Source organism: Calonectris borealis, chromosome 1, assembly GCF_964195595.1.
Source record: "Calonectris borealis chromosome 1, bCalBor7.hap1.2, whole genome shotgun sequence".
NCBI lineage: Eukaryota > Metazoa > Chordata > Aves > Procellariiformes > Procellariidae > Calonectris > Calonectris borealis.
The window spans coordinates 34,051,165-34,079,021 of record NC_134312.1 but is presented as its reverse complement, the minus strand read 5'-3'; the positions used below and the strand labels follow the sequence as shown (position 1 = coordinate 34,079,021).

The 27,857-nt window shown below is 41.5% G+C and overlaps 1 protein-coding gene across 1 annotated transcript in view; it reads right to left on the bottom strand.

Annotated features, from left to right (window-relative positions):
* The window catches only part of TMEM117 (transmembrane protein 117), a 237,693-nt gene that overhangs the window by 165,063 nt on the left and 44,773 nt on the right, over positions 1 to 27,857 (bottom strand). Inside the window, exon 4 of the mRNA XM_075148206.1 lies at positions 23,865 to 23,997. Within this exon, the coding sequence (XP_075004307.1) occupies positions 23,865 to 23,997 (133 nt within the window). The remainder of the gene's footprint in view (positions 1 to 23,864; positions 23,998 to 27,857) is intronic.

The following is a 27,857-nucleotide window of genomic DNA, read 5'->3' as shown; positions in this document are numbered from 1 at the left end:
GTGCTGCTGCAAAGGTGCAGACAAGTATTTTTCAACGACACTGGAAGATAACAAGGCCAAAAATCAGGAACAATAGGCTTAATCATAAGCAGCCTGAAAAGGAAAAATCCCACTCCCTAAGGACAGAAATAATTTTATTTTTGCCTTGAGCATGCACTCAATCCACCAATAAACTCAAGACTGATAACTGGCTCAGCTGTTACCTATATTGTCACCTTCCTGAAAAAAACAGAGACAAAAGAGAGGAGTTGAGTCATGGTGCAGTTGCAACACACAGCATGAAACTAATCCCAGCTGAACTGCACAATTGTGAACAGTTACCAGCATACATCAAATTAGGTGGGATTAATAAATGATTCCATCAAATAGATGGTGTAATTAAATAAGAGTAGTTAATTGGTATGTGATTTGTGTAGATAAACACATTCAGCCACGTCAGTTGTAAACTTTGCATTAAAGAACCGTACACATAGCCAGGCTGCATCCTGATGAAATATTAAGCCAAGAACTCTGGAATTGTAAAAAATAACATTTCATTTGATTGTCACCATTTTTATACAGGAAACAAAAGCTAGCACTCTGAATCATTTATTTTAAATTGCACCATAGCCCTAAGTCTCTCAATATACTTTTCTGTTTACATTTAAAGACAGATTTTGTAAAGCCTATCTTTTTTCTCCATTAGCTATGCACGTATCACACATCCAGCAAAGATTACCTTGTGATTTAAAGTGGGTTACCTGGCACCTGACTTATGAATCCATAGCAGTTTACTTATGGACAGATTCGGTGTACTTTGCTCACATGAGTATCAATTCACAATAGGTTGTTCTACTGGCTTAAATGAGGTCACAGGAGAGCTAAGCCATTCCTTGAGGAAATCTATACAACAAAATCTGACCCTAAATTCAACCTTGCGTGTTCAGAAGCTGCCGTTCTCAGTAAGTCATAGTCTGGAATCTTTCTTCAGTAAAATTTCCATGAGATTCATTTCACAGATGAAATATGGCTAGCTGTGTGTGAAGGAACTGATCAGGTTACAGAAACCCATTTTTGTTTTACTCAGTTTCCCAAACATTCAAAGTAAAGACCAAACAAACTCACAAAGTAATATTTTATGCACTGCACTGAATCCCTGACCAGAGAAGCAACTTTTGACATATATAGGAATATCTCATCTGTCACTTATCTACATACATTAAGATCCTAGTACAACATATAGATAACAACTTCCCTTAACAATTATTTATAATTAGACAAATGTGAGTAATGGATAGAAGATTTGAACATCTGAAAATGCGCAGATGGCACTGTAAATATGTTTACAGTTTACAGTCAATATATTCTTTTGTGGGAATTCAATTAATACCCTGTTCTGTATATTTTTGGCTCTTCATTCAAAAGCTCATGAAAGACGGAAACAGCATATCTTTCAAATGCTTTTTTATAGTAATTTTGATGCATTCTAGTGCATGAGGGGTAAATTTAAAGCTATTGTTAATTCCGAATTATAATTTATGTCTGGCAAGTAAATCAGGTCTCATTAAAAGGCAGATTACAAATGTTTAGCCACAGTGCCCTCTAGCTGCCTTAATTCTGATTTTAGAATTTCAATATAGTTTTCCATACACAGAAGCAAAAAATCCCTGGATGAACCACCAGCTTTATACCAGTACAAAATGAATCCACATCTCCACTAGAGAGACTACAAGCATTGCTACCTGTGATCCATCTACCTGGTTTTCCTTATCATGATGACCCACCGACCCCAAAACAGCATATCCGTAACATCCAATGAACAAAATGTATTCTTCTTACTGAATTTCCCAGCCTGAAAAGTAGAGATCAGGAAACCAGTCTGAAGAAAGTAAAAACTGATTCAACATTTTTACTAGGACCCAAACAACCTCAACAGAAAGAATGTGTTTCTACCTTTCACTACTTTTTACTTTTGTGTGCAGTCTACACTGTCTATTTTGAATCAGAAAGCACCAGTAAACCGCAGCAGACCGGACTGAGCTGCAAAGGTAGGCTGTTAGATAAAATGTGAAGTCCAGGCTCTCTTTGCAGATCACCAGTCATTTGCAAACAGATACAAGCAATTTATCATGTATTTTCCTAATCCAACTGGCTTAGGGAAGTGCTGGGTCATTTTTCAAAGTCTGTGTCTTTCACACTGTCTGATGGACGCTTGCTTTTCTCTTATTCATCCCTTCTCTTAAGACCTAGATTTTGCAGACTTAAGACCTCTTAAACCACAGCCTCCAAAAACCTACTAAAACCTGATGTACTTGGTGTGTTACTTAAACACGCTTCACAAGTGCGTTCTCTGTAACAAGATTCACTGTCTCCCACAGCATTCTCCTAGAGAAGCTGGCGGCTCACGGCCGAGACAGGTGCACTCTTCGCTGGGTAAAAAAAAAACTGGCTGGACGGCCGAGCCCAGAGAGTTGTGGTCAACAGAGTTAAATCCAGTTGCCGGCCGGTCACGAGCGGTGTTCCCCAGGGCTCAGTACTGGGGCCGGTCTTGTTCTTTATCAATGACCTGGATGAGGGGATCGAGTGCTCCCTCAGTAAGTTTGCAGATGACACCAAGTTGATCTGCTCAAGGGTAGGAAGGCTCTGCAGAGGGACCTGGACAGGCTGGATCGATGGGCTGAGGCCAACCGTATGAGGTTCAACAAGGTCAAGTGCCAGGTCCTGCATTCCGGCCACAACAACGCCAGGCAACGCTACAGGCTTGGGGAAGAGTGGCTGGAAAGCTGCCCAGAGGAAAAGGACCTGGGGGTGCTGGCTGACAGCCGGCTGAACATGAGCCGGCAGTGTGCCCAGGTGGCCAAGAAGGCCAACGGCATCCTGGCCTGTATCAGAAAGAGTGTGGCCAGCAGGAGCAGGGAGGTGATCGTGCCCCTGTACTCGGCACTGGTGAGGCCGCACCTCGAATCCTGTGCTCAGTTTTGGGCCCCTCACTACAAGAAGGACATGGAGGTGCTGGAGCGTGTCCAGAGGAGGGCAACGAAGCTGGTGAAGGGCCTGGAGCACAAGCCTTGTGAGGAGCGGCTGAGGGAACTGGGACTGTTTAGTCTGGAGAAGAGCAGGCTGAGGGGAGACCTCATCGTGCTCTACAACTACCTGAAGGGAGGTTGTAGCGAGGTGGGGGTTGGTCCATTCTCCCAAGTAACTAGAGATAGGACGAGAGGAAATGGCCTCAAATTGCGCCAGGGGAGGTTTAGACTGGATATTAGGAAAAATTTCTTTACTGAAGGAGGGGTTAAACATTGGAACAGGCTGCCCAGGGAAGTGGTTGAGTCACCATCCCTGGAAGTATTTAAAAGACGTGTAGATGAGGTGCTTAGGGACATGGTGTAGAGGGCATGGTGGTGTTGGGTTGATGGTTGGACTCGACGATCTTAGAGGTCTTTTCCAACCTTAATGATTCTATGATTCTATGATTCTATTCTAAGATGCACTTAGCTTCTTTGCTAACCTTTAACGGACAAGATGACTTATATACAAGGAATTTTTTAACCACAGTCACTTTTTTTTCTAAAAAACACCAGACATTTGCAGATCTTTACAAAATAAAGATCTGTTTAAACTATTCTGCAATGAACCATCTTCAGCTGTGTGCCCTTACTCCTTCTATAAGCCCCTTCCCTGCCATTCTTTTCCCAGCCCAGTCTTCCTCTAACATGTGATAGTGGATAGCCTCTCTTCACAGCATGCACTATTCCTTCAAATTCACTCAGTCTCTTCACAAAAAACCCCACTGTTGAGAAAACTCAAATCTCTGCCTCCAAGTAGGACCCTGTTTAAAATCCCCTATCTCTTGGCATAAGTCAATAGATAAGGGACATTCACAGTTGATACTACATGTTCTTCACCGGCTCCACAGTTATATATGTTTAACTAAATGTCAAGTTTCCATTAGCAAAAAAGATCCTCACTTTATAATGATACAAAGGGTAATGAAAATAAAGGTTAAAATTAAGAACTGAACAGAGAAATCAAAATGTTAGCAAGGTACAATTTGTGATTTCATGCAAATATAAATTTGTATTAAATATAAATAATAATATAAAATATAATAAATAATATAAATTAGATTAATGTGGAACTATAGTGATGGTCAGCAAAGGAGAGTGACTGGCAGTAACCTTCGATCTAGAGAGGAAGCCTGTTCCTACTAAAGTTAATAGTAAAACCCTGAATAACCCTGACAACTACACAGTTTTGCCTGTAAGTGCCACAAGGCAACAGGAAGTATCATGAATATGGGCCAACTGCCCAAAGCCTGAGCATGACTCTCAGTTTCTTTGTCTCAAGAAATTTTCTTTGGAAAGTGGCATACATGTGGTATAAGCATCCTGCTGACCACCCTAAACCATGCTCTATAAAGATATGCGGGACTGCTGCCAGCATTACTTATTTCCTAGACCTCCTTTTGATAAAAAGTAGTGGGATTTCCTGCTCACTGTGGAGAACAAGGAGCTCTACTGAGGCACCATTTGCTTTTTCCTGGTCCTATGATATTCTGAGACCGTTTGCAGCTCCTGCATAGAGCCAGGAGGATGACTCTGGCAAAAGTATCCAACCCCTTAAATAAAAAACCCACTCCTTTTGATTTATTACTTGATTCTGTAATTTGCATATTTTTGAACTTTACTTCCAGGACTTTTCCTTTTCCTCGATTGTTAGGGTCATTTTAAGAGACAAATCTTGATCCCTTCACTTCAGTAGAAACACTCCTGATTTATGATGGTATTAGAGACACTCATGCAATTCTCAGATCAGTCTGTAACCTCTAGAATAGAATCTAGCTAGAAGGTAGCAAACGTAATATAGGCTGGCTCAAATGCCATCAAGTCTGTTTTAAAATAAGCAACCACTCTGGTGATCTCAAGCCTCCCACTGGGACTTAGGGATCTCCAACTAGATCCTTAGACATTCCCAGGGCACCCTCAAGAGACATGAAGCCTCCCTGTTCCTCAACCACTGTGGTTTTCACTGGAACAGTAAAAATTTAGTGAGAGAAAAGGTGGAATTGGAAAACCTAAGGAAAGAATTGCACCATTTTAAATTTTCTAATCCAGCCTACTGTAATTTTTAATGTATAAATCCTGAGCATAAGTTTGTGGTAAACAAAAAAAAAATTATTTACAGCCATTTTCATTCTGTCCTCATTTTGAAATGAAAAGCAGCTGGAACCAGTAATACCAGATGGGAATCATACAATCATACGCAATGTTCATCGCTAGAGAATTCAAGCAATCTCTCTGACACTGTGTGCACTCTGCTTATTTACTGCATGTGAATCACTTCATTTATGCAGCTGCAACATAAGGCAAAGCAGAACAGGGAGAACCTGGATCTTAATATCCACTGTGTGGAATATCCTGGGGTAGGGCCTGTCTCCTGGAAATAGGATGTTTTCAGCAATAGATTAAAAACAAGGTTTTCCTCCTCAAGCCTGCCAATATGAGAATTGAGCATTTACTCTCAATTTCCTGGAGGAGGTGGACATTTCTTACTTGAAAAAAAAAACAAACCTGAAATATCTAAAAAGATGGATGTTTCTGAGTCACAAGAACTGATCATAGGTGGATTGGTTGTGGTGGTGCTACGCTCTAGCTTATTGAATTTTGGTTTCAACTTACTGGCAGGAATTTTTTGCTGCATGTAATTTTTTCCATCATAACTTAGGCTCACCTTTTTGTATGCATATATGAAAAACATTTCAGCATAAAATGCTTCTAGTGGGTGAGTTTTGTGAGAAAGCCATTTTTAATTATCAATATAACTCTGAAAAAGAATAAAAGATGCCTTTGCGGCCTCAAGTGCTACATGTTGCTACATATGACGAGAGGCTAAGAGGAATATTTTCAGCCCTGGAAACTTCCAGGCTTTTGTGACACTTGTTTCTGAAGTCTATAACATAAGGCTTCTTTTCTTCTGTCCCTGAGCCAATCTTGCAAGCCTCAGTACTAAGCCCAAGAAGCACAGTACACGGAGGTCACTAATAGCTGGTGTCACAGAACCAAAACTGCAGGTTTCTGCCACTGCTGCCACACTGCTCAGGAGCAGACATGCTGTACGGGGAGGCGTCGGGGAGTTCGCACGGTACTGGCCTTCACCCCTCTAAGACAAGAACAAAAGCCCGGTGTAAGTTCCCCCATTGTGCTTTATACAGAGCAGGGTGTCATCCTCCTGTTACTTCAGATGGCTAAGTGCTAAAGGAATGTTCCCTTTCTTAGCCTTACAAGCATTTTAAGGCTAGAAAAAGATTCTTTTGATTCTATTATCATTTATTCATGACTGGAGAACTAACTGTAGGTGTCAAATGCTGCTGTTACCTTGTATCAATTTATGTTCTCAGTTACCATTATGTGTTAGATAGACTGGAGGTATTACAATGGGTCACCTGAAAGAAGCAGAATCTATTGTGTATCTTAACTCTACTTTTCAGAGCATGTGTCACTGAAAGCCATTTTATCACAATTCTTTTTACAGGTTGCTTCCATTTAGATAGGTTCTAACCGTGTCATTTTCAATATTTCATTATAACTTTTACAACCAGCGGTGCTCTCCATCACAGTCATGCTGATTCTTTTACAGTAAAAATGTCTCTAAAAATAAATTCCCAACCTACACTTTGCTAGGTGAGCATTGGTAAGTGGCAAAATATTTCTAACCTATCTGCACAGCACTCAAGAATTTTCTGTAAGAAATCTTTGCATGGAAAATTTTTGCAATGGAAAATGTTTGTATCCTAACTTATATTAATCTTTTTGCATCCATGTATGAATACCACTTTGGCATGCCATTTTGGAATTTTGTGCTCAGCTATTTTCAAGCTCATTCATTCCTAAATTGGTGAATTGCATTAAAAGTTTTACTTACTTAAAAAAAAAAAAAAAGTGAAAAAAATCTTAAATAATAGACTCCCAGTAATGCCTTTAGGCAAAAGTATACATCTTTAGAATATAAAAGCGCCTTTTCATTTTTTCAGAAATAGCCATATATCACTAAAATTCCTGTCTTTACATACATATATAGGTACCAATTCACAAACAATCTAAAATATACTGTCCACTCCTCCTTTCACAGAATATCCCTACAGAATGGACAAGGTAAATATCTCAGTGGATGTAACTGCATTTTGTCTGAATAACACTGAAAATTTCATGTTAATTATAATGCTTTAACACTAAATTTAATTGAACAATGGTAACATGGAGAAAGCTGTGGGTACATTCATTATAAAAAGTTCATTTCATTAATTTAGCAATTTTTGATGCCATCTGGTACAACCATAAGTAGTTATTTGTACATTATTTTAAATGATCTTTGAATTCTTGAAGAATTTTGGACTGATTGTTAACTTTTTTCAGCAAGCATTCAATGTTTTATTCAAAATAATAACTGCGTCAATTTGCTGTAACTGGTGTTTTGGCTACTTATTCGAGCATGAAGTTTCTTTGGGTGCTGAAACTACATAATACACAGTTTGGCACAAATACCAAAAAATAAAAAAAAGGGTATTAAGTCCTGTCTCAAAGCTTTGCATACTGTTGCTGCACAGCAAATAAAAACATTCACTTCAAAACCTGTAGATGAGTGTAGTGAGAAAAACACTTAAAATGTATTTCTGTGAAGAAGGCTGAAGAAATTCTAAGACACTATTTGTTGTTTACCAGTAAAAGAAAGCAGTGTTGCAGCTATTACCAAGCAAAAATCCTGGATCATCCAGTGGGTATTCTGACTAAATAACTCAAGATGTGGCACGGAGACTCACAGAGAGAAGAAACAGCAAATGTATCTGAGTAATCAACCGAAAAAAGAAATGAAATAAAGCAAGAAAGCCTTTAACGCCCTCAGTATTTTTTGTAGACTAAATTTCCTTTATCAAATCTTGAAAATTTCTTTTCCCTCCCCAAATTTACTGTCTTTTTTTCCTGTTGGGGGACTAGAGATGAAGGTTTCTCCATATTATGAGTATTGGTTAGAGAAAACTAAGGATTCAAGCCCAAGTCCATAGTAAAAATACTGCTAGTTTCATTTTAGATTAACGCAGGTAAGTATCAATTAAAATAATGCAAGTCACAGGAATGAGATGCGCTATTGCTCTACCATCTTAATCTGTGCCCTTTACTGTCTGGTAAACTGAGTATTTCCAATCTCTCTATGACATCCAAGAAGATCAAAAGGTTTGTATCAAACAAGTAGATTTTCAACCATTTTTCTTTTACTGGAATATACCTGTTTTTTCTAAAAATTCAAAAACTGTTCACAGTTTCCATTTCACAGCTAAAATGCTAAAACTCTCAAATTTGGGTGAAAATCATAAATTTTTAAAGAAAAATACAAAATTTCTAGATTAGAAAAAAGTATTCAGTTATTGTTAAATTGAATGAAACATTTAAAAGTTCACATGTACAAGCGCATCTCTTAATCTGCTGATTTGTAGAGCTATGAACATATTAATGAACAGGTGTCACCTATAAAGCAGATAGACACCCCTGTTTTAAAAAGCTGCAGTAATCCTGCAGGTTAATCATTAAAGCACACTTTTATTTACCTCACATTTACAGATTCCCTTTAAACAGGCCTAGAACACATGCAATTGCTGAAAAATGCAGGTAAATATTTTTTAAATGGACAACTTATTTTTGTTACAGTTGTAGTTTTAGGGTGATTGATGGTTATAACATCAGGTAAAGCAACAGGGATACATGTATTATCACTTGCTAAACTTGGACATTTCTATAAAAATTTCTGTGCTCTGATTTTTCAAGATGACAACAAAATATGTTTTACGAATGTATGTGCTTTTGGGGGGACTTCAATCATGAATGCTTAAATAAACTCAAGTCATATTTTCTCTGAAAGTAAACCTGATCTTTCAATTTCTTCCATTTTTTCTTGTACTACTAAACGATGAAGAAAACATAATTTACATTGCCCTCTCTAGGGCCATAACCTGGCAAGGACTACCTCAGGTCCTCAATTTCATTCACACAAGCAGTCACATTCAAACGTGAGGCATTAGATGCATTCAGGGCCATCGGAAGGGCACTACAAGAGACTATTATCCCAGGTGTTACCCTGTGGGAGCTGAAAGCACAACATGGGCCAAATTTGTCTGAGTCATATCAGCTGCTGCTATGGCTGCTGCCAGAGGAAAGCGAGCGCCTACAAAATTTCTTCCTGCACTTTCCAATTCATTCTCTTCTCTGGCTTTCATGTTCAGCAGTCTCAATCACAACTGCACCCTCCACTCCAGCAGCCTAACAAGGCTGGGGAATAGGCTGCCTACCCATCTGCTGCTACCACCTACCTCGTGACTGGCATAGATGCTAGGGACAGGTGGGCTCTCTTCTCCCCAGTTCTGTTAGATGATAAAAAAAGAGAATACAGCAGCAGTACCTAGAGCGAGCAAATGTCTTGCTAGGGTGGCAGCTGTGCTACATGTTTTTCCATTCCAGGTACTTGATATCTTCAGGGTTTTCAGCCAAAATGAAGAAGGATGAAAAGTGCCAAAAAGTATTTTCCTTCTTAAAAACCTGCTTTTTATGGAAGTGCTCATTATTAAATGCCTATTTATTAAAACTTTATTTGTGTTTATCTGAATGTCCTCATACAAACTAAAAGCAAACGGGAGAAAGAGACAGCAATGGACCAGCTCCTCAGCTACTGGAAACTGGCAGTAGTTCCCCTCTGCCAGACTGCCCTGCAGAAGATATGCCCCAATTCTAGTTTCATCCCTGGCAAAGGAAAAACCTCGTAATAGTCCAGATTACAGCTTTACAGATTTCCTAGTTGATGGTGAGAAGAGATGACCTGAGGACCTGATTTCCTATACAAGAAGACACTAGATTCTATCTGGATCATCCTGACAGGCCTATATCCTAACAGGCCTCAGGAGGTGTCTTCGGACTTCCAGCCTCCTACATTATGATTACCCATAGACATATGGCCTCACGCCATGAGCGGCAAGCACAATCACGCAGCTGGGTAACCCACTAGCTTTAGCCCAGGTTATTCTTCACTTTGGAACTCAACAGTCTGGATTAGAGCAAAGCATTTTGCAGTCTTCAGGAAGCTGAACTCGTGTGTGTCACAGTCAAAGAAAACAAGACATGTAGGCAGTAACAATGCAATGGTTCCTGAACTGGCAAGAGGGCTGACGGAGCACAGTATTTTCACATAATCCTAATGGACAATGCCACAGTGACAATGTCGTAGTGTGATTAAGGGAAAACACTCTCAGTATCTACACATCAATTCAATCCAGAGTGGTATGAAATAAAAAAAGTAATGTCATAGCCATTACCTGTGCCTTCAAAAAGGAAAAAGATACCAGTGAGTGCCCACAGGATGGGTAGAGGAAAAACCTGCCTTAGAATCAATCATAGAATCATAGAATCATAGAATCATTAAGGTTGGAAAAGACCTCTAAGATCATCGAGTCCAACCGTCAACCCAACACCACCATGCCCACTAAACCATGTCCCTAAGGGCCTCATCTACACGTCTTTTAAATACTTCCAGGGATGGTGACTCCACCACTTCCCTGGGCAGCCTGTTCCAAGGCCTGACCACTCTTTCAGTAAAGAAATTTCTCCTAATGTCCAATCTAAACCTCCCTTGGCGCAACTTGAGGCCATTTCCTCTCGTCCTATTGCTAGTTACTTGGCAGAAGAGACCAACACCCACCTCGCTACAACCTCCTTTCAGGTAGTTGTAGAGCGCGATGAGGTCTCCCCTCAGCCTCCTCTTCTCCAGGCTAAACAACCCCAGTTCCCTCAGCCGCTCCTCACAAGGCTTGTGCTCCAGGCCCTTCACCAGCTTCGTTGCCCTCCTCTGGACATGCTCCAGCACCTCCATGTCCTTCTTGTAGTGAGGGGCCCAAAACTGAACACAGCATTCGAGGTGCGGCCTCACCAGTGCCGAGTACAGGGGCACGATCACCTCCCTACTCCTGCTGGCCACACTATTTCTGATACAGGCCAGGATGCCATTGGCCTTCTTGGCCACCTGAGCACACTGCCGGCTCATGTTCAGCCGGCTGTCAACCAGCACCCCCAGGTCCTTTTCCTCTGGGCAGCTTTCCAGCCACTCTTCCCCAAGCCTGTAGCGTTGCCTGGGGTTGTTGTGGCCGAAGTGCAGGACCCGGCACTTGACCTTGTTGAACCTCATACAATTGGCCTCGGACCATCGATCCAGCCTGTCCAGATCCCTCTGCAGAGCCTTCCTACCCTCCAGCAGATCAACACTCCCGCCCAACTTGGTGTCGTCTGCAAACTTACTGAGGGAGCACTCGATCCCCTCATCCAGGTCGTTGATAAAGATATTGAACAAGGCCGGCCCCAAAACTGAGCCCTGGGGAACACTGCTCGTGACCGGCCGCCAACTGGATTTAACTCCGTTGACCACAACTCTCTGGGCTCGGCCGTCCAGCCAGTTTTTCACCCAGCGAAGAGTGCCCCTGTCTAGGCTGTGAGCCGCCAGCTTCTCTAGGAGAATGCTGTGGGAGACAGTGTCAAAAGCTTTACTGAAGTCCAGGTAGACCACAGCCGCTGCCTTTCCCTCATCCACGAGGCGGGTCACCTGGTCATAGAAGGAGATCAGGTTGGTCAAGCAGGACCTGCCTTCCATGAACCCGTGCTGGCTGGGCCTGATCCCCTGGTTGTCCCAGACATGGCTCGTGAGCACCCTCAAAACGAACCGCTCCATGATCTTCCCCGGCACCGAGGTCAGGCTGACCAGTCTGTAGTTCCCCGGATCCTCCTTCCGGCCCTTCTTATAGATCGGCATCACATTGGTGAGCCTCCAGTCGTCCGGGACCTCCCCAGTTAACCAGGACTGCTGGTAGATGATGGAGAGTGGCTCGGCAAGCTCCTCCGCCAGCTCCCTCAGTACCCTCGGGTGGATCCCATCCGTCCCCATAGACTTGTGAACGTCCAGGTGGCATAGCAGGTCATTTACTTCATCCTCTTGAATTATGGGGGGTTTATCCTGCTCGTCGTCCCTGTCTTCCAGCTCAGGGGGCTGAGTACCCTGAGGATAACTGCTCTGACTACTAAAGACTGAGGCAAAGAAGGCGTTGAGTACCTCAGCCTTTTCCTCGTCCTTGGTGGCAACGTTCCCCCCCGCATCCAATAGAGGATGGAGATTCTCCTTGGCTCTCCTTTTGTCATTAACATACTTATAAAAGCATTTTTTGTTGTCTCTCACGACAGTGGCCAGGTTGAGTTCTAGCCGGGCTTTTGCCTTTCTAATTGCCTTGTTACTGTATTTGTGATATAAACCAAAACACTCAAAAAATGGCCAACTTTACTATACCACCAAAAAATAAACAAGGTAACATTTCCTTCATGACCTGTTTTATATACAGTTCACATTAATACAAACATATTAATTGACATTTTGAATATTTTAAATTGTGGATTTTTTTTTACTTTAAACAAGCATATTTAAAAAAAACAAAACAAAACAAAAACAAATACAAAATACATAACAGTGCTATAAATTAACTTTTGCAGAAGGTATAACTGCATCGTGCCGTGATCAATTTATCTAGTCAGTTATCCCTAGCACTGGAAAGGATACTTATTTGAAAGGAGGAAATCAGTCTATATAGCCCTAAGACATTCCCAAAGTCACATCAGTGTCACCATGGCAACACCACAGGACAGCTGTGTCACAGCCACAGGGCTACTTGCTCCTCTGTCCAACCCAGGGCTTGAGCACGACCCCTTTGGTGCTGGACATGCTTTTGTCTCTCACAAGCTTTTCCCACTGCAGCCTCCAGCACCCTTTGTATTTGCTGTTCTTAACAAGTCTGGCTGTGTTCAGCACTTACAGTTCTTCCCTCTATCAGTGACAACCTTCTTAAAACCAAAGTCATTAATTTTAGCAATGGGAAAAAAGCTCTTAGCGAAAGGGGGTTTTACAACAGTGCTACAACTACAGTTCTTACCTAAACGCTTACAAGTACCTGAGACTAATTCAGGCAGCACACATGACAAATACCTAACTCCCAAGCTGGGTCCTCTGCCTATGTCTTGACAAAGAACTCCTTCCAGAGCTGATTTGTGTCACTTGAATCTCTCTGGTTTGGCCTTTGCTCCTAAGCTACCTAAAAGAGTTTACAGGAAAATGGTTTGGCTTGGATAACGTGGTTTTTTTTTTTCCTTGCAGTTTGCTTTTCTCCACAAACTCCTATTAATTTCAGTCATTCTGTCAAAGTGATTAACACTGCTCTCAAACTAATCAACTTATATTACAGATAATTCATGATAACAGAGCTCCAGCTGTGCCACAGTTTTTTTGGCAACCTTTGATCCTGCTGACTACAAGGTACTCCTGAGATGTTTTTATGGATAACGGAACTCTTTGGTATCCTGTCCACATCCATCCACCCTAGGATCTACGACGATTCTATGCCTGTTGTTCTGTGATGTTCTACCTTGTCCTCTGTCTGCACAGAGAGTGTGGTTTGGGAAATGAACTTCTTATTCTTTAAAGGGTTTGGGATTTCAGAATCATCATCTTTTAATTGCATCCAAACTAAGCATTTTCGTTGCGTTGCCATTTCCTGGCTTAGGAGAAGGAAAAGCTTGCTGAAGTCTACTTTACAGAAGATAGAACCAATATGGCAGATTTAGCACATGGAAACAAGACGTACTTTTTCACCAGGTGATACAAATGAGAGTACATTTAGCTATAAAGGTTGAAACACCTTGAACCAGCTTGGAAATTTTTAAGTAAACTTTAATTTTCAAGTACTAATGCTGGCTCAAGATATTCTTCAATCGCAGTTACTTGGAAAACATGGTTTCTTTTGCTGATGTGTCTCACTAGACACCTGTACCTTAGGATCCAAGCTGGGATGACAACCTGCAAAAAAAAGCCTCACTTGAAGACTACTTAACGACTGCAGCCTTCTGCATTCTTGGAGTAATATTTTACATCCTTAATTCTTACAACTCTATTAAACTTTCTGCCCTCTATATACATGCTGTCTCCCACAGCATTCTCCTAGAGAAGCTGGCGGCTCACGGCTTAGACACGTACACTCTTCGCTGGGTAAAAAACTGGCTGGACGGCCGAGCCCAGAGAGTTGTGGTGAACGGAGTTAAATCCAGTTGGCGGCCGGTCACGAGCGGTGTTCCCCAGGGCTCAGTACTGGGGCCGGTCCTGTTCAATATCTTTATCAACGATCTGGACGAGGGGATCGAGTGCTCCCTCAGTAAGTTTGCAGACGACACCAAGTTGGGCAGGAGTGTTGATCTGCTCGAGGGTAGGAAGGCTCTGCAGAGGGACCTGGACAAGCTGGATCGATGGGCCAAGGCCAACTGTATGAGGTTCAACAAGGCCAAGTGCCGGGCCCTGCACTTCGGCCACAACAACCCCATATGCAACGCTACAGGCTTGGGGAAGAGTGGCTGGGAAGCTGCCCAGAGGAAAAGGACCTGGGGGTGCTGGTTGACAGCCGGCTGAACATGAGCCGGCAGTGTGCCCAGGTGGCCAAGAAGGCCAACGGCATCCTGGCCTGTATCAGAAAGAGTGTGGCCAGCAGGAGCAGGGAGGTGATCGTGCCCCTGTACTCGGCACTGGTGAGGCCGCACCTCGAATGCTGTGTTCAGGTTTGGGCCCCTCACTACAAGAAGGACATGGAGGTGCTGGAGCGTGTCCAGAGGAGGGCAACGAAGCTGGTGAAGGGCCTGGAGCACAAACCTTGTGAGGAGCGGCTGAGGGAACTGGGGTTGTTTAGCCTGGAGAAGAGGAGGCTGAGGGGAGACCTCATCGCGCTCTACAACTACCTGAAGGGAGGTTGTAGCGAGGTGGGGGTTGGTCTCTTCTGCCAAGTAACTAGCGATAGGACGAGAGGAAATGGCCTCAAGTTGCGCCAAGGGAGGTTTAGATTGGACATTAGGAGAAATTTCTTTACTGAAAGAGTGGTCAGGCCTTGGAACAGGCTGCCCAGGGAAGTGGTTGAGTCACCATCCCTGGAAGTATTTAAAAGATGTGTAGATGAGGCCCTTAGGGACATGGTGTAGTGGGCATGGTGGTGTTGGGTTGACGGTTGGACACGATGATCTTAGAGGTCTTTTCCAACCTGTATGATTCTAGGATTCTATGATTCTATGATTCTATGATTTACATTGTGTAAGCCTGTCACAGCCCATGCTGTTTAGAATCTACATGTATTCTAAGGGAGTACTGTTTTTCACATACTGTTTGGGAAAGACTCATGATGCACCCAAAGGATTAGTCTCTGAGAATGGCATAGAGGACTTAAGGATTTGAAACCTCTCCTTCCACCAGTTCACAAAAGCTTGAACTTTCTGAAGCTCACAGCATAACACAATTATCTTTGCCAACTGAGTAGGGACAAATATTAAGCCCTTTTTTCTAGCTGAGAGCCTGAACCAAAAAAAAAAAAACCAACAACAATTTAGGATTTGCCTTATGGCATGACTACAGTATAAATACATAACTAAAACAGATATATACAAAGGATACATCAACATAAAGCTCATGAAACATATGGCTGGGTAGACACAGCTATGAAGGTAGTTTGGCGGGCTAATACAGATCCACTGTGGACCTTGCAGTAACAGTGGTTAGGAAAACACATTCCTGTTTATTGCTCAAACTTGCTCTAAAAATTTTGCTAATGATGACTAATCCTTGACTCATTAAAAAGCAATCACAGAATCCTGAATAAGATGTGGTGTAAAGTCTTCAGTAAATACACATTTCCAGGGACACAATAATCTGCATGTAGCTGCAATTGGGGAAAAAGGAAAAGGAACAGTAATTAATTTGGATAAAGTATTTAATAGAAAGCTATTATTGTGGTTTTTAAAAATGTGTATAGCTGTTGCCTCGTTTCAGCTTGTTAAATGAAATGCAAACCCTCTTTATATGCATTTGTCAACTGCAGATTGTTTGTAATTGGGTCCCAATTCATTAAATCACTTAATCAGAGTCCTCTTCAAAATGAACCTTAATTAAAATTAATTAAAGGAATATTTTTTATTCCTAAGGAATTTCTGCTATTAACGTAAACTGTGTTGTAATTTCACACTTTTTCTGTGAAAGAAACAAGCAATAAGAGAAGACAAAAGTACACCAAAAAGATGTTCTCTCTCCTAGTGCTTTATAACTGAAACTCTTTAGCAGCACAGGTAATAAAGTCACTCCAAACCTTCTCCTGACACATTCAGCACTCAAAGAAGACAATCTCGACAACTTGTATAATTGCTATACTAATGTGGTAATTAGCATCAAAAGAGAAAATGGTTTGTGTCTACAATTTTAATGACACTTTACAATGTTGAATAATGATGCACCTGAACATCCTTTGGTCAATTGAAAATCACTTCATCTCAGACAAGACAGCTGACATTTGTGAGACAAACAGTCACAACTCTGATTTTTGGATGTCATGTGAAAAATACATCACTGTGTTGTACTTTTAAATATCAAAGCATTATTTACTGACACAGGCTCCCAAAGGAGAGAATGGATTTCCTTTAGGCAATATATTCTCCACTTAAAAGCATATTATTGGAAAAACTTCAATACATGTAGGTACCGACTTAGATTACCTCAGTATGTTAAGCATACAAAAGTCACACATGAACGTGAAAAATATGGGACAGCCCCTGGACAGTTCAAGACCCAGAATTCCTTTAAAGAAAGACGTGAGAAATTAAGGACTGTGAATTTGCTTGTGGCACAGAAAAATACAGAGAAAAAGTTTGGTAGAAAGGATCCCTGTGTACTTCCACTGGACTTAGCTTTTCTACCGTTAAAATGTGCCCTTTGCTGCCACCGTGTGGGTCTTGCCGCAATGCACTAGGAAGGAACACCAGTAATACTTTTCCATCCCTCTGCAATCCTCGACTGTCCAATTTGATTTAAAAAAAAAAAAGTTTCCTCCTTTCATTTATGTTTCAAATACAGCCTTAAATAAATAAGCTCTGTTCCTTAGCTGCTAGGTATTACAGCTCAAAATCACTGCTGAAGTTCAAGAATCTGAATGACTTCTGTTCTGGTTTCGGCTGGGATGGAGTTAATTTTCTTCCTAATAGTTGGTATAGTGCTCATTTAGTATGAGAATAATGTTGGTAACACACTGATGGTTTAGTTGTTGCTAAGTAGTGCTTACCTAGTCAAGGACTTTTCAGCTTCCCATGCTCTGCCAGGTGCACAAAAAGATGGCAGGGAGCATAGCCAGGACAGCTGGCCCAACTGGCCAACAGGGTATTCCATACCATATGACGTCATGCTCAAAATATAAGCTGGGGGAAGAAGAAGGAGGGGGGGACATTCAGAGTGATGGCGTTTGTCTTCCCAAAAAAACGTTATGCGTGATGGAGCCCTGCTTTCCTGGAGATGGCTGAACACCTGCCTGCCGATGGGAAGTACTGAATGAATTCCTCGTTTTGCTTTGCTTGCGTGTGCGGCTTTTGCTTTCCCTATTAAACTGTCTTTATCTCAACCCAGGAGTTTTCTCACTTTTACCTTTCCAATTCTCTCCCCCATCCCACCGGGAGGGAGTGAGTGAGCGGCTGCGTGGGGCTTAGTTGCTGGCTGGGGTTAAACCACGACACTTCAGTTAACAAATAAACACACAAGTCCCTCACTTTTTAAAAAAGTATTCAACGATACTTTGATAAAAGACATACAACACCTGCACTTCACCCTACCTGTTGAGATAGCACAAAGTTAATCGTTGTTGCAAAAGTTCACTGGTTTGGGAGTGAGATGGGACTTCAAGCAAGAGCCAGAATTACTTGATAGCTGTCAAGACAGTACTTTTATTAGAGTACGTAAGGCCTGAACCGCATGTATATAGGTAATGTTCATGATTAAAATGGATAGTGCTCTGATATAAGATGGCTCCAGGCTGCTGGGCAGGTGACATGGACATTATAAATTAAATACATGTCCTTGATCTGAAAAGTGTTGAGAAGCGTCACAACTCTGGGCCCTGGACACAACACCTTTTTAACTGTGAAACCTTCTATCCACACCGGCACAGCAGATTTATACTAAGCACATTTATATGAACCTTTAATATGCAGAAAAAAGCCTCCTTTCCTGTGAAACCATGCTGGAACAGCACACCAGCATGCCTTGCAGCATGCAGGATGCCACTGAAAATGGGGACATATGGTACTGAAACATGGAATAGATCACAACAATGCTGGTCAGTCCTCCAGCAGTGGCTGTGGGCATGTGCAAGAAGAGGACGCTGGAAACATCTACAGGTTTGGTCACTCTACCACTCAAGAGGTAATAAAAGTTTGAGGAGGGAACTACTCTCTTTACACTGTTTTTGGCGTTTTGACTGAGAGAGACCTGCATGTGCTTTGAAAGCCAAGATCATTCTAGAGTCATCATTTTCAAAATCCTAACAGCTCACACCAGCATATAACAACCCTTAATTTTCAATGAAATCCTGACCTACTTTTTTCAGTCTTTCAACTCAAGCTCCAAAATAGCAATCACAAATGGCCAAATATAAGAGACGAAGTGCAAGACAGGTATCTCATGTTCCACTGGAGTGCCTTGAGCCAAGCCTTCCAGGCATCTTCTGCGAGGGGGCAGAAAAACTTGAGTGTGCTCACTGGCACTATGCAAAAGTTGCCAGACAGTTAACTTATCTACCCAAGATTTGAATACCACCACCACACTGTATTTTGAAAAATGAAGGTCATAAGTCCAAAGACAAGGGCAGAAATCAGATCTCTGGCAAGGTAGCACAGAGTATCTGTTACAAGGATCTAGGGAAGGTCTTCAGATGGGAGAGTACCGTGGAGCTTGGCACCTAACTGGATATGCATGCTGTGAATTGGGAATCACTGGGAAAGCCCTAAGAATTCAATAGCCCAACACTGTCCAAGCAGCAGACAGAGGAGGATTCTGATGAGGTTTGTCCTTTTTTTTAAAAAAAAAAGAAAACATGCAATACCGTAAAACATCATCATAAAATTCTATGTTATTCTCACGTTGTCCTTGTTACCATTCTTACTCCTGAACTCCTCAAGCTAGGCGATGCTGACCCTAGCTTTCTAGAATTTGCCTCTGCAAAACAACTTGCTTGTTTAATCCTGTGAGGGCTTTGCTTTGGCACGGTGGGCTCTGAGCTACTTTCGCATATACTAGGTTTGAATTTTCTGCAAATGTTCAACAGCACTCCTGCTTATTAAATTTTACTGCTTCTAACAGAAACCTTGGCCTTGGCCAATGTTATTGGTCTTGTCCAATAACTAACTGTATGTTATTAATAATGTCCAGCACAAGGTATTATAAGCACTTAAAGGACCCAATTCATGTCTTCAAAGATCATTAAGGTACTTGGAGAACGATCTCCTGCTCAGGACTGTATGACCAGGACCATACTGTTCAAGACTGGTTGGGGGGACCCCAGACATGGCCAGTGGCGCACAGTATTCGCAGAGGGACTGTGCAGTGACCTCCCCAGACGGACAAACAGACGGCCGGCCATCCAGCCACCCTGCAGTGCATTTGTAGCTCTAACTGTTTGACTGCGTGGCACCTGAAAATCGTGCAGCCACTGTTCGTTGACACTTACGATCGTGGTGTGCTGCCACCAGTTCACGCCCCTCAGCCTCACCTAGTGACCACTGGCAGTGCTCTGGTTCAGCTTCCAAGCAAACTGTTTTCCCCTCTTCAGAGCACCGGTCAAAGAAAATGTTACGATGAAGTGACAGGAATTGATAGACACTTCTGCAGAAGGGAAACCAGCAAAGCAGAAGCTGAGTACCACAAGAGAGCAGCCACTATCTTCTTGTTGTCTGTAATCATAGAAAATATAATATAATATAAAACATAATCATAGAAAAAACCTTCTATTCACTATATACAGGCCTGTGTTGATGGAAATAGCGCTGAGTGTGAATTAAGACCTCCAAACAGGCTCCCACAGCTGTTGTAAGACAGATAAAGGAAGGAGGGATTTTTTTCAGCCATGTGAGGGCAAAGAATAGTGCGGAGCCGGCAAAGTGACAGTGACAGATTTGACGCAGAGAACCACTTTAGATGGCAGCTAGCCCCTTCCTAAGGCTGCCTGTGCTCGCTGTGCAGAGAACCGTTGTGTACATGTGTGATGGACCGCAACGTGACAGATGTTGTACTTCTGCTCGTGTGCACAAAACCACCGCAGGACTCGTAGCATGAACAGCAGATCCCCGGGCCAACGTATGCCATAGTACGTTGTATCAGAGTCCCTCTCGCAATGTACCGTATCACCGGCTAACATAGACACACACCCATTGAGAAGATGTAATCGGCAGATGTAATCGGCAGTGCCTTTCTTGCTACTTCAGAAACTTAGAATTCTGAATTACAGAGGAAATTCAACAGCCTCATTCCCACTGCACAGTTCAGCCCCTGGCATCACACAAGATAGATAATATTTTTTCTGATCCTCTACAACTGGTTTTACTGTTCTCCAGGTGTTAAAACTATTCCAAAATAAATCTCTCCTTATTTGAGCATAGAGCACTATTAAAGGTTACTCCGACTTCTGCAGGAACAGCTTTTTCTGCGTTATTCTCACAGCAGCCTTGACCAGGCCTGCTATCTAATGGCTGCTGGTCTGTTCTGACTGATTCGTCCTGCTACGCTCCCCAGGTCTCTAAAGCTAAACCTGAATAACGGCTGAACCTTTCCTACCCCTGGATCATTTTCACATTTATCCTCTCTATTCCACATCCTTCTTGCAGAGAAGGACCAGTTAGACCAAACACCTCGTTCCTGAAGCCTGTGCCTCAACCCTGCTGGGTCTTCAGACAGTTACACAAACCGGGCCTGACGTGGGCCCTGTGCCCAGCTCGGCTTCTGCTTACTGTTTTCTGGGATGGGAAGCAGTAAGAAATAATAGCTGCAGACCATCCTCCGACAGCTTTTCAGACACGTTTCCTCACCAGATGTTCAGCTCTGACTACAAGAGCAACGACCTAATGTACAGCGGGTCAGTGCCATAAACTGTGAACTCCCTCAAAGGAAATGTCACTGAAAAAAAAGAGGGACTTAAAATTTAAAAAGATACATTCCAATCCGTCACAACATTTTCAGTTCAAATAGTCACGCTTTCACCCAGCAAACAGCTCTATAATATATATTCAAATACCAGCAACTTGTTCAGCTTTTGCTCTTCCCAGCAAACTACAGTCCCTACACTACCCTTTTTTAAGGATACATTCACACTTTTTAGGTTTGCCACACTACGACACATATGAAGTGTCTTTAAAAACACTTTTAAAAAAACCCCAAATCTTGGCAACTGTAAAATATACCTTCTTAGGGATGGTAACATGACAGAACTTTAAGGCACTCATGGCAGAGGTTTCTCGAGCCCTCAACAGGGTATCGCTTCTGCGGTGACCATCCCCGCTGGCATGCACATGCAAGGATTCTCCTATTCGTGAGCAACAAAGGGATTTTCATCGATGAGACCAAACATCTGACATCATAAAGAAACTTGTCAGAATCACTCTCCTGCCAGCACACAGGGCAAGCTGAATCAGAGACAGGGCAAGGACCAAACACACGCAAAAAAAAGAATGTTTTTCACTCAGTCTTGTAGACAGTAACTGCGAGGCTTTCGTAGCCCCTGTATTGGAAAGATATGTATTCTGGATGCTCGTGTTTCATAGAGTCTATAGGCACGAAGGTCAGCTTGTCTCTACAAAGACTGTAATCTCTATGCAGGCAGACTCTGACCTTTATCCTGGAAGCCAGTCCCTCTGGTGTCACCCATTGCAGTAAGGCACTGTGGCAAAATCCACAGACAGAGGTGTTCTTTTGCACAGAAGTACAAACCATGAAGCAAATAGCTTTCGTAAGGACTACATTTACTCAGGAAAAAAATAATCCACTCTTTGAAACATTTTATTATGGCAGCATGAATTAGTTGGCTTTGATCATGTTCGTTGTAGAAACCCTCTTTTCGAAAGTACTACACATTGTTCTACCTCGACTTTGAGAGGACTGATCCAAGGGCTCTGACCGATGGTTAACGTTATGCAGTTTGAGACTGAAACTGTTTGCTGCCTTTTTGCTGGGATGGACATGCAAAACAGCTGTAACAAGCCTTCAGTCCATTTCGAAAAAGCAGTGTGATTCCTTGAGCTCAGCATGGTCAGCTTCCCAAAATGATCGCAACAAATCCAAGGCTGGGGCATAAGCTCCAGGAAAGGAGAGGCTTCACCCCGCAGAAAGCAAGAGGGCAGATTGACTGACACCAGATTGACTGACACTGTTTTAGTACTAGGCTGTGCCTATTTCCATGAACGTGGACGCCAATTGCCACGCAATCTCTTTAGTGCAGCTAATGGAAGCTCGTAACAGATATGGGGAGCAGGAATGTTGACAAGGACAAATGAACTCTGATTTCCAGACATGAGTGAAGCTTTCAAAATCATTAATGCTTTGTCTAACAGCTAGTTATAGTTTATGGAGCATTAGAAATACCAAATTTAAATCTTAACATAATACCCATAATAGCATGACTATGTAAATAGGGAAGCCAGAAACCTGCAATGCTCCCACCCTCCCCATTTCAGGGATGATTATTCTGCCTCTTATTGGGCACCTATTCATATCTACCACATCATTACTGTGATCGTTTCCTAAAACACTCGGTGATTCTGCTGCTTTACCTGCCTTGCTCAAATCAATAATTTAGTCTTCATGTCACAATCTCATGATTAGCCCAGCTGGTCTGTCCTTACTTTCATTCACTGACACCCAGTCTGCCTCCCACTCACCTTTTGGTTTATGTCACATTGTTAACAGGACTTTATACGCTGCGTATTTTTGTTGACACACTTAAGATCTGTAATACACCACACCAGGGCCAATTAAATAAGTCTTCATCAGACTTTGCTGGTATGGCTCTGATATTCTGCTAAGAACAAGTCATTCAATTATTTGCACTGTTCTTCAACTCATATATACATTTGATTTCTTATTCCTCGCTAGAAACTCTTCAGATGCTATCTTGCCTTTCATAAACAACATGACTGTGTATTTTTGTCCAATAAACTCATTTTGTATGTATTAGATGACTAATAATATAGGTTTTCTCAGGAAAATCAACACGTGAAAGTGGTGTTAATATTGAGATAATAGGAGAAAGCAAATCTTCTTAAGCTAGAAAATTAATATAAAACGCTCCATTTAAAATAAATGCAAACATAATAAAAAGATAGCTGTTCATCCCTCAGCCAACCATAACTTTGCCCTGTCAGAGCACCTTATGGGAAAAAAAGTAGATTTTAAAGATCTTTTTCAACAAACTGGATCAGCAAATATTATTATACTATATTGTATAGTATACACAATATAAAACAAAATAACACTATACTACACATTTAATGTTTGTGTTTTGAGTGTGAGCTTCCTCAAGTTTGGATGTTTCAATTTCTTTTAATTCTGAATTTACTGAGTATGCACAATAGTAATGCTTATACCTTTAAACTACTCAGCCATAACTTCAAATCAAATTTATTGAGCTATAATTTTAAATTAAAAAAAAATAGATATAATGTTCATTAGTATCCTGTTGTAATAGTCGCTATCATTAGTTTAGGACCCCACTTTTTAAAACCGATACTTTAGTCCTCTTGGCTAATTAACCAATTAAATTACTATTCTACCTAAATTCAGAAAGCAGAGGAACAAAAAAAGATAGTGAATACTAGTATGTTTACATTTTGGTAAGCTCTTGTTTACTATAAAGCAGCATAATATGAAAATCTTCCAGTAGAATATATTCTAGAACAAAAGAGACAAAAAGAAATGCTGTAACCTACCTCATATTCCCTGCCATAATGAGGAACAGATTATAAATGTGAGAAAAAATGAAGAGGAAGAGGATGGTACTGAAGAACATCGTCATCCAAGACCCGTGGTCCTCTCGAAACATTTTCAGACGGAGCAACTGACCTGTGGTATGAATATTATCAGAAAGCATATTTTAGTCAGTCAGTAAATACCTGTTGACATGATAACAAAACCAAAATAGAGTACTAAACTGTATTTCTTCTTATATCCAATTATTCCACTGTCTGTGGGGAGGGCAGATTTAGTACCGTGCAGCCAAACTACTCTTCTGTAGTTCAGTATGAACAGATATTATTCCTACAAAATTACAAAGTTGCTTCCCACAAACTGATGAAAAACTGGTTTGGGCTCTTACAGTCAGAATCATTGAGGTGGAGGTCTGAAGGAGTCCACATCACGTCTGTGGTACCTGATCAAAATGTGGCTGTGGTTTTGCATACACCACATGTGATTCTACACGCTGGTTAAGCAGCTTTTGATGTTTCCCTGTTTCAGCCCTGTTTCCCTGTTTTAATATCTCTACCCAGTTTGCTCTCAGGTGCCACAGCAAGCTGAGCAGCCATGCACAAGTCAACAAGAGTGGGGAACTGACCCATCTCTAAAAAAAAGAAAATTTACTTTTTTTGGTTTTAATTTCATTTGAATTAGTTCCATCAACCTGCTGACCTTGAAGCTCAATGAACAGTAGTGCTGCACATCTGTGCAGGGAAGGAGTGATGGATTGGAAGGATAACTGCCTAAACCATACCATTTTCTAGAAACTGTTACATCCTAACACTTCAAAAGAAATGCCACAGCAGGGAAAATCTCACGGAATTAGTCTAGACCTCAAGGCAAGAGACGCTTGTTAGTGGCATTTGAGCAATGTTTTGAGAAACAAGTCTATTTATAAATTTTGTAGTGTCATAAGTACCTCAGGCTGTGTGAGATCCATTAGTTGCTGCCAGTTATTTCTTGATCAGTAACAAAAGTGTCATTAAATCTTGATGGTTGCCTGTCTCTTTCCACTGACTATACACAGCATCAGGTCAAAGATCATATGACATGATAATAGTGATCTCATCATATGTGTTTGTTTAGCTTGTGAAAAACACAAACATGGAATAGAATTGGGGATTTGGGACATGTGGGCTCATGAGAAAAAGAGATTTGCTTTTCTGAGAAGGTGACTGCAGGACCAGTTGAGGATGAAAGAAATTGCCTGGACTAGAGGAAACCCCATGTATCAGAGGAAAAGCCATCCTTTGAGTCAAAGACGGCTCTTGCTTAAGCCCAAAAGTACACAAAAATACATGGTTAGTAATAAGTAAATAATCACCCCTCCTCTCAGTAAAATTGAGATAACAAACCATGCAATCTCATTGCTCCTCTGTTTTGTGAGGTAGTACAAGGCTGCCACATGTTCTTGTCTGCCAGTCATTTAATGTCAACATAGGAAACTCTGAAAACGACTTAGACTCCAACGCGACGGAACTGCTCAGCTGGGATCACCTCATCCAATGGTACGATATGCACTGGGCAAGTGCCAGGAGCCTTAAAATCAGTTTCAAATTCTATGAGAGACCTCCTGTGACATTATGAACAAATCATTTACTCTCTACGCTTAAGTCCTTGATCCACAAAGGTGAAGAATATTATTATTCTCTTTCTGTGGACTTTTGCTCCATTATACCACAACAAGGCCACAAAGTGATTAAACCTGTAAGTGGTAACATAAAAAAAATCATATCACAAAAGAGAATAGAACTTACAGCCATACTTCTGATGTAATTACCATTAATTTCCTCGTCAGATATGTACACCAAATGTTGTCACTGCATCACAGAGAACTAAACACTCCCTAGAGTATTTGAGCTATGATTGTTTCTCATGGTAATGTTCTTGCCATTTCACAAATGTAATATTACAAATTTGTCAGAGCAAGATAGATTTCATTGTCCTATCCCCAAAAGTCTTACTACAACACAACACTCTCCCCATCCTGCTTTTTGTAGTTTATACTTGGTTTTAATGGTTCCTGCTTTTTCAAAGGCTATTTATTTGCAGTGATTAATTATCTAAATAGGAGTGGGTGAATGATGGTGGAAAGACGTAGAAATATTTTTTTCAGTGCTTGACTCCCAGAAAGAACAACACCTAACACGCCAGATGGGATTTCAAAAGGGCTTTGAACCAACAGATAATATTTAACATGTTTAAGAGCAATATGGTTGCTACAGTGGTCATTTTTACTATTAAGGTAACATCAGAAAGACTGATTGACTACCAAGCAGTTTATTAAACTAAAATTTGTCAAATGCTGAGTTATAATGCCTCACCGCAATATTACAAAATAAGCCCCTACAGTCTTAATATTTTTTTCATCATTCATACATAAAGAAAAATCTCAGTTCCTTATGTTCATTTTTAGGGACCCTGTTTTCAAATGTTATACGCTGAATATGAAGTCCAAAGGAAAAAAAAAAGAATGCAACAATAACTTACTAATAACAGTATTTTTTAAGAGATGCTGAGAAAGATTACAGACCATTACAATTCCTTTCAAATGCTAAAAAAAGGTTACTGACTCGTACATGATTCTCCTTTTCATGTCTAAGAAAGCTTTTTTCATGTGAAATATTTGAAGTAGAAGTATGTCCCCTGCCATACATTATATGCTTCCCTAATTTCATTAGGAGATCAAATTATGAGTCCGTGTAGAATCTTGTACTGTGTGTTTTTCTTAGACCTAAGTACTTTAATCATATGATGTGTTACACTTTATTTTGCAGAGAATGCCTTTTTCAAAGCATACTGGTATATCTTGGCACTTGAAAAGAAGCTCTGCTTACTCTCACTATTGGTGATAGGTGAAACTTTTGTCATGTTTTCTTCAGGAACATATTTTTCCTGGACTATTTTTCCTTCTCTGTCTTCTCCTCTTACCTTTTTCTCTTTGTTCTTTTTCATTATCATAAACACAGGAGTTTTTCACCTCTTGTTTCCTGTAGCCCTTTACCCTTTTCACTTGCCCATACAATTTCATTCTATCCAATTTCCAGACCTTCTTTACGTCTACTTTCATCCCTCTTTTCCTCTTCTGAATCTCTCAATCTCGTACAGTGCTCTCCTTTCTTAAAACAAACATATCTACTAGTTTTTAGCATTGTAATAGCCTCTATACTTGCTTCTGCAAGAGTACCCTATCACATTTTTGTCTTTCTTCTCTGAACTCTTTAGGTACACTGTTTATTCAGTCTGGATTTTTTTTTCTCCTATACCTCTACAAGTCTGGTACAGCCCCTTGAGCTGATCTTACCAGAATTTCTAATGACCACTTTCTTATTAAAGCTAAACCATACTAATTCTTCCTCATTTGAGTGAGTGTCACGCACCTCAGCCCAGTTGTTCATACTCTTCTTGATATCCTGACCTCCTATTGTGTTCACATCTCTGTCCTCTAGCAGCTCTCCTTTAACTTCTACTGATATTACTAGATAGTTTAGTAGATAGTAGATATCAGAGGGACCTGGACAGGCTGGATCGATGGGCCGAGGCCAACTGTATGAGGTTCAACAAGGCCAAGTGCCGGGTCCTACACTTCGGCCACAACAACCCCAGGCAACACTACAGCTTGGGGAAGAGTGGCTGGAAAGCTGCCCGGAGGAAAAGGACCTGGGGGTGCTGGTTGACAGCCGGCTGAACATGAGCCGGCAGTGTGCTCAGGTGGCCAAGAAGGCCAACGGCATCCTGGCCTGCTTTAGGAATAGCGTGGCCAGCAGGAGTAGGGAGGTGATCGTGCCCCTGTACTCGGCACTGGTGAGGCCGCACCTCGAATACTGTGTTCAGTTTTGGGCCCCTCACTACGAGAAGGACATGGAGGTGCTGGAGCGCGTCCAGAGGAGGGCAACGAAGTTGGTGAAGGGTCTGGAGCACAAGCCTTGTGAGGAGCGGCTGAGGGAACTGGGGTTGTTTAGCCTGGA